Here is an 8252-nt window from a genome sequence, read left to right as displayed (position 1 = left end):
CTGTGTTTGTAAGCTAGCTAGCCAGCCAGCTTTAGCAGAAAGATTTATTTTTCAAATTAACTGCCAATATGCCAACATCCCACAGCCATACACTGGCTGACATCAGTTGATGATAGGACTTAGACAAGTTGTTAATGCGACAAGTAGCCTACTGATATTGTATCATATAATAGAACTCACAGCTTCCCAAGGAGGCATTTATGGTCTGTTTACATATATTTAGAGGCTATTTATACAGAAAATGTGTAGAAAACCCGTATAAACTGAATTTATAATTATGACAATAATTCTAATACACAATTTCTTATGTCATATGCCTTACTTTATTTTCCTGCATAAGTAAAATCAGGATTGTACTCTACTGCCTTCATTCAAGTTAGACTGGTTTGGATTTCTCCCTGACCAAAATGGCTGCATTCCTGGAAGTTTGACAGTTTAATGACAGAGATCCTATTAAATTACTAGAAGGGCTATGAGTTAGCACTTGGTGGTGAATGTAAAATGTAATGTTATGTTATAGGCTATATAAAAATATACTCTTTTCGATAAAAAAATATATATATTCGAGTAATTACTCACTAATACATTGATGTAAAAGCTATGCCTAAATGCTTGGTGGCATATTTACAGACGTTCTGAATCTATCATTTTCTAAAATCAACAGTGTTACCCCTACCAAGTGAAGTTAACAAACAACTGCAGTGTGTACTTTTGTCAATTGCTGGAGGCGCACACAAACATCCCACTGATCCCATTCATGTATGTTAGTAATAAAGCTTCGCCAGCTTGTAGTCCCCAAAAACAGAAATTAGTACCTGTGGTCTTTCAGCCATTTCTATAAGGGAAATGAATGGGGAAAGAATGGGGTTTTGGGATAAACACCAGAAAGAGTCTGAGGTGAACACAGGCTTAGGAGATCTTGCACATTTTGATCTATGAGATAACCAGGGTTGGGGTCAARTCCATTTCAATTCAAAAAGTACAATGAAATCCTAACGCCAATTCTCTTCCAATGCTTTTCAATTCTGAACATGTTGAGTGGAAATTGGAATTGATGTGCTTGTTTTGATTACATAAATGCTTCAAATGAACAAAAATSGACATTAGCTGATYAAGATGATCTAATWGAACAAAACCTATAAGATCTCCTAAACCTGTTTTTACCACAGATCTTATTTTGGCGTTGAGTCAAAAAAAACATTKATTTTCCCATAGGCTTTGACCAATGAGCTATGGCAGAGTTAAGTGCCTTCAAAAAGATGCCATTACTCTTGCTCTCTATAACCAGGTTTCCATCCAACCTTTTTATGCCAGTAAAGTCCATGCCGTATAATGCAATTTTTTGTATGAGAATACCATCGGTAGAGTTTAAAATGCGATGGAAACTTTAACTTTAAAAAAATGTTTAATTAAAAATATTCTGTACATCGGAATTTAACCACAAAAGGCATTTAATCCCCAACAAGTCAATTTGATGGAAACATCTTTAGTGGGAAAATGTGCATATTGTTTTAATGTGGATTTTAGAATATTCTTATGTTTTGGCAATTGGATGGAAACCTAGCTTACAACACCCATGACTTCAATTCACTCTTGCTTGTGGTTGTCATTGTTCTGAGCAGTGCCATCCTGTGGCAAAGAGAAGAGCCGCAGTTTGCTATGCAGCTGGACACTGAGGTAGGCACAGTCCTGCGTATCCAGGGAGTGAGCCAGGGCCAGGTAGGCCGACAGACTCCCTGCCAGCAGCAGCCTGTCCAGGGGCAGGGCAGGGAGGAGCCACAGCACCACAGCCAGCTCCACACACACGGGGTGACGCAGGTGGGCGAAGAGACGCTGAGCCCGGGGGGACTTGAGAGCCAGAGGGTCTCCCAAACCAAGGCACTCATAATAAACCTGAGAGAGATGGAAGAGGGAGGATGGAGGGAGACCGGGAGAAAGGGATAAATTACTTATTGCAGATATTATACCAGTTATTTACATTTCATCAGAAGGATGTTCTTAATCATTCTATCGCTGACTAATTCCAGCTTTGGCATCACATCAAAGACAGAATTTATGCAGATGATTAAAATTGTAGGCCTATTACAGTAGTATTTGTACATTTACAAGTGCGTGGGAGAGGGACAATGATCAAATGTGATGCATGAAAACGCTTTGGCGTAACCAGTGTCAAAGTGAACAGTATCACTCAAACTAGTGGTCCTCTGATCGCAATCACGTGACTGCAATCTTACTCTGTTACAGCTGCATGGGTTTACTTCACCTGCTTGATGCCCAGTAGTTCAGGATAGTCAAAGATCAGCAGTATACTGCAGATGATGGACCAGCAGAGGAAGTGCAAGGTGAAACAGAGCAGGGGGAACCAGGTATTCCATGGGGCATTACGTACTGACCACAGACAGGGTGCATCCGTCACAGGCTGCCAGTAATGCATCAATATCTATAACAGGGACAAGACAGTGAAGTATGACAGCAAAAGGGGTATTTAAATGTAGAATTGTCAAAAAATTTTAAGACCGTGAGATTTTATAAATGAAAGTGTGTGTGTGTGTGTGTTACCTGGAGAGCCAGAGCAGTGGTGGAGCAGTACATGGCCCGGTTCAGTACCCCCAGGACAGACTGACAGGCCTGRTTGACTGGAGCCCAGGCCAATAGGCTGTGCTGGACAATAAAAAGAGCCAGAAGCCCCAGATCCACAACCACAGACTTGAGAACAGAGCTGTCCCGCAAAGCTACAGACCATGGCACAGAGTCTATATAAAATATAGAGATATGGACAGAGAGATACGATAAGTATATGGCGTGGTAGGTTAGCTGTTGGTGATTATCAGTACAAGACAACAACAAAGTCTMGGAGCAAAGTATAATGATGAATTCCCATTGTTGAAGTGATCTTGTTAGTCAGAGGYTKCCYGTCTTGGCCCRGTTTCCCAAAAGCATTGGTTCTAACGATGAACATAGCCTTAACCTCTAAGGGATCGGTGRCGTTATACAGGGACGGTTGTTGCTAACGTGCGCTAATGTGACTAGAATGACGTTGTAAGTAACAGCAAACTTTCCAGGACATAGACATGTCTTATATGGGCAGAAAGATTAACAAGATTTTAAGCTAACTGCACTATCCAATTTACAGTATCTATTACAGTGAAAAAATACCATGCTATTGTTTGAGGAGAGTTCACAAAAACAAAAAACGTTTATCACGGCAACTGGTTTGATACACTCACCTCTGAAGGTAAATAATGTACTTACATTCAGTAATCTTGCTCTGATTTGTCATCCTGAGGGTCCCAGAGATAAAATGTAGCATAGTTTTGTTTGATAATTATATTGTTATAGTCAAATGTAGGAACTGGGATCTACAGTTTGAATCCCTGCTGTCTCTGGCTCCACACCTACCCCACCCGGCCATCTAGATGTGTGAAAGTTAGTGTATACGCGTCGCTCCTACCAGGTGGCGTGGCGAGAATCTGTCTCCGCACCACGTGTCTCACCACTGGTGCCCCAGGGCTCTGTTCTAGGCCCTCTCCTATTCTCGCTATACACCAAGTCACTTGGCTCTGTCATATCCTCACATGGCCTCTCCTATCATTGCTATGCAGACGACACACAATTAATCTCTCCTTTCCCCCCTCTGATAACCAGGTGGCGAATCGCATCTCTGCATGTCTGGCAGACATATCAGTGGTGATGACGGATCACCACCTCAAGCTGAACCTCGGCAAGACGGAGCTGCTCTTCCTCCCGGGGAAGGACTGCCCGTTCCATGATCTCGCCATCACGGTTGACAACTCCATTGTGTCCTCCTCCCAGAGCGCTAAGAACCTTGGCGTGATCTCTGGACAACACCCTGTCGTTCTCAACTCACATCAAGGCGGTGACCCGTTCCTGTAGGTTCATGCTCTACAACATTCGCAGAGTACGACCCTGCCTCACACAGGAAGCGGCGCAGGTCCTAATCCAGGCACTTGTCATCTCCCGTCTGGATTACTGCAACTCGCTGTTGGCTGGGCTCCCTGCCTGTGCCATTAAACCCCTACAACTCATCCAGAACGCCGCAGCCCGTCTTGGTTTCAACTTCCCAAGTTCTCTCACGTCACCCGCTCCTCCGCTCTCTCCACTGGCTTCCAGTTGAAGCTCGCATCCGCTACAAGACCATGGTGCTTGCCTACGGAGCTGTGAGGGAACGGCACCACTCCCGTACCTTCAGGCTCTGATCAGGCCCTACACCCAAACAAGGGCACTGCGTTCATCCACTCTGGCCTGCTCGCCTCCCTACCTCTGAGGAAGTACAGTTCCCGCTCAGCCCAGTCAAAACTGTTCGCTGCTCTGGCACCCCAATGGTGGAAACAAACTCCTCAACGACGCCAGGTCAGCGGAGTCAATCACCACCTTCCGGAGACACCTGAAACCCCACCTCTTTAAGGAATACCTAGGATAGGATAAAGTAATCCTCCTAACCCCCCCCTCCCTAAATGAGTTAGATGCACTATTGTAAAGTGGTTGTTCCACTGGATATCATAAGGTGAATGCACCAATTTGTAAGTCGCTCTGGATAAGAGCGTCTGCTAAATGACTTAAATGTAAATGTAAATGTAATAAGCTAGAGGTCGACCGATTAATCGGAATGGCCGATTATTTGGGGCGCGATTTCAAGTTTTTCATAACAATCGCAAATCGGTAATTTTGGACTCCGATTTTGCCGATATATATTTTTTTTTACACCTTTATATTAACTAGGCAATCGTCTTAAGAACACATTCTTATTTTCAATGACGGCCTAGGAACGGTGGTTAACTGCCTTGTTCAGGGGCAGAACGACAGATTTTACCTTGTCAGCTCAGGGATTCAATCTTGCAACCTTACGGTTAACTAGTCCAACGCTCTAACCACCTGCCTGACGAGGAGCCCGCCTGTTACGCGAATGCAGTAAGAAGCCAAGAGAAGTTGCTAGCTAGCATTAAACTTATCTTATAAAACACAATCAATCAATCAATCATAATCACTAGTTATAACTACACACAGTTGATGATATACTAGTTTATCTAGCGTGTCCTGCATTGCATATAATCGATGCAGTGCGCATTCGCGAAAAAGGACTGTCGTTGCTCCAACGTGTACCTAACCATAAACATCAATGCCTTTCTTAAAATCAATACACAGAAGTATATTTTTTAAACCTGCATATTTAGCTAAAGAAACCAGGTTAGCAGGCAATATTAACCAGGTGAAATTTGTGACAATTCTCTTGCGTTCATTGCACGCAGAGTCAGGGTATATGCGCAACAGTTTGGGCCGCCTGGCTCATTGCGAACTAATTTGCCAGAATTTTACGTAATTATGACATAACATTGAAGGTTGTGCAATATAACAGGAATATTTAGACTGATGGATGCCACCCGTTAGATAAAATACGTAAAGGTTCCGTATTTCACTGAAAGAATAAATGTTTTGTTTTCGAGATGATAGTTTCCGGATTCATGAAATAAAGGAGAGCCGCACACTCTAGGAGCTCAGATGCAAAAATGAATATCCAACGTTTCGACAGCCAAGCTGTCTTCATCAGGGTATAATCACAAACACTGCGCGAATGACTCGTTTATATAGTGTCAAAAGACACACAGGTGTCAGTAATCATGGCCAAGAGTGGCCAAATATCATTGGTTAATTCTCAAATATTAAAATGGCATACAAAGAACAGCATACAAAAAACAAATGGATAGCATACGATCATAGATTCAATCATAGATTCAACCACATTAATGACCTAAGGCTTGTATTTCTGTGTGTTATGTTATAATTAAGTCTATGATTTGATAGAGCAGTCTACTGAGCGATGGTGGGCACCAGCAGGCTCGTAAGCATTCATTCAAACAGCACTTTCGTGCGTTTTGCCAGCAGCTCTGCTGTTTATGAATTCAAGCCTATCAACTCCCGAGATTAGGCTGGTGTAACCGATGTGAAATGGCTAGCTAGTTAGCGGGGTGCGCGCGTAATAGCGTTTCAAACGTCACTCGCTCTGAGACTTGGAGTTGTTCCCCTTGGTCTGCATGGGTAACGCTGCTTCGAGGGTGGCTGTTTTCGATGTGTTCCTGGTTCGAGCCCAGGTAGGAGCGAGAGAGAGGGACGGAAGCTATACTGTTATACTGGCAATACTAAAGTGCCTATAAGAACATCCAATAGTCAAAGGTATATGAAATACAATCGTATAGAGAGAAATAGTCCTATAATAATGACAACCTAAAACTTAAGTTTTAGGTTGAAGGTTGAAGACTCATGTAAAAGGAACCACCAGCTTTCATATGTTCTCATGTTCTGAGCAAGGAACTTAAACGTTAGCTTTCTTACATGGCACATATTGCACTTTTACTTTCTTCTCCAACACTTTGCTTTTGCATTATTTAAACCAAATTGAACATGTTTCATTATTTATTTGAGGCCAAATTGATTTTATTGATGTATTATATTAAGTWAAAATAAGTGTTCATTCAGTATTGTTGTAATTGTCATTATTCCAAATACATTTTAAAAATCGGCATCGGCTTTTTTTGTCCTCCAATAATCGGTATCGGCGTTGAAAAATCATAATCGATCGAACTCTAGTATAAGCTAATGATCTATCATGTATGACATTCCTGGGAGTGTGTAAACTTACATTTGTATTACAATATCATTTTTGTATGTTCTCTATAGTTATGTACTTGAAAATGTATCAATTGACCAATTCGGCACATTCGGGCAGACTTCATAGAAAATATTGTGCAGTATTTCAATGCTTCACTGGATCAATCTGAAACTTTGCACACACACTGCTGTCATCTAGTGGCCAAAATCTAAATTGTGCCTAGACTCTTGATATTATTGCATGTTTTTTTGTTTTTCTTTATCTTTTACCAGATCTACATGTTTTATATTCTCCTACATTCATTTCACATTTCCACAAACTTCAAAGTGTTTCCTTTCAAATGGGATCAAGAATATGRATATCCTTGCTTCAGGTCCTGAGCTACAGCCAGTTAGATTTGGGTATGTCATTTTAGGTGAAAATTGAAGAAAAAAAAGAGTCCGATCCTTAATTAAGTTYAGATGCTTTGGGGAAACCGGGCCATGTTCAGCTAACATTGTTTTGCACGGGCACATTAACGTTACATCACAGCGTTCGATTTCGACTGCAGTACTTTTTTCTACGGTCTCGGTTCCAGTTCCAAAAGTATTTATTGAGATGAATGAAACATTCAAAAAAACATTCTAACTTGCTACTGAAACAATGTATCCGGAAGTTGCAACAGCTGTGAACCGTTTGTATAGTTTGAGACCAGAATGTGCTACTTTTCCTGATGAACACACACAACCCTTTGCCAAAAAGTCAGGAAACATACCTTGACACAGTAGCGACTCTCCAGTGATGTTATGATATATCGCTCGAAATGAGATAAAACGAACAAAGTCTGCACCGGTTATAAAAACGAAGACAAAGTTTAACAGCGCCAAGACGCAAAGGGTCATACCACGAGCAGTGACTGACGCCATTTCAATATGGACCTTTTCCTCATTAGGCAGAAAAAAAGAGAGGCGTCGCCTCTTCCTCTGTGCTGTGCGGGATCCTTGGGACGTAGCTTAACCGTAAACATAGCGCTTACCTATCCGTCCCAAGGATCCCAGATAGCAATGACCCTGCTGCTTTTGCAAAAATGTTCACTACAGTCGGTAGTTTCTTCCGGGAGGTGAGCGGTGGGGACAAATATTAACACTCGAAGTCGCTGTTAACCTGAGTGAGACTTGAAGAGTAAAGACCTGGGTTCGGAATCCCACGAGCATGTAAAAAACTTTCATTTGACTTACTCAATGCTGATACAGTACATAACTGTCCAATAAAGGAGACACCTTCTTACTTTGAGCTTTTTTATATATATTATTATACACATAAAAGCCTCACAAATTGGACAGAAAAATCAACACYTGATTAATTTTGCACATCACAATATCAAATGTATATTAAAGGAAGCCCAGCTCAGCATCACGTGGTACACCGCTCTGATTATCACGTGTAGATTAATCTCCAGATCAAACCTCAAATCAACATCACAGTGATAGCACTCCACATGGTAACTTCTGTCCAAGGCCACTACCTGAATGGACTCTCTTGAGCCCTAAGGGAAGACAGATATACAGACAAAGGTTCAGATCCTTCTCTGGACAGACAACTCATTATAAACACATGCACCATTTAGCCAAATAGCCTTATATCATAG

At 41.8% G+C, this 8252-nt stretch overlaps 1 protein-coding gene across 1 annotated transcript; it reads right to left on the bottom strand.

Moving 5' to 3' along the window:
* Positions 1-1386: 1386 nt before the first annotated feature.
* On the bottom strand, positions 1387-7572 carry nrm (nurim). Its single transcript, XM_023976589.2, has 4 exons — positions 7380-7572; positions 2560-2753; positions 2264-2440; positions 1387-1893 (listed from the first exon to the last, which is right to left on the bottom strand). Exons 1-4 carry the CDS (start codon positions 7528-7530, stop codon positions 1588-1590), a joined length of 828 nt encoding a protein of 275 aa, XP_023832357.1. The 5' UTR covers positions 7531-7572; the 3' UTR covers positions 1387-1587.
* Positions 7573-8252: the final 680 nt, after the last annotated feature.

This window comes from Salvelinus sp. IW2-2015, linkage group LG31 (assembly GCF_002910315.2).
Source record: "Salvelinus sp. IW2-2015 linkage group LG31, ASM291031v2, whole genome shotgun sequence".
Lineage (NCBI taxonomy): Eukaryota > Metazoa > Chordata > Actinopteri > Salmoniformes > Salmonidae > Salvelinus > Salvelinus sp. IW2-2015.
Note: the sequence above shows the minus strand (reverse complement) of the source record. Positions and strands in the feature narration are given on the sequence as shown.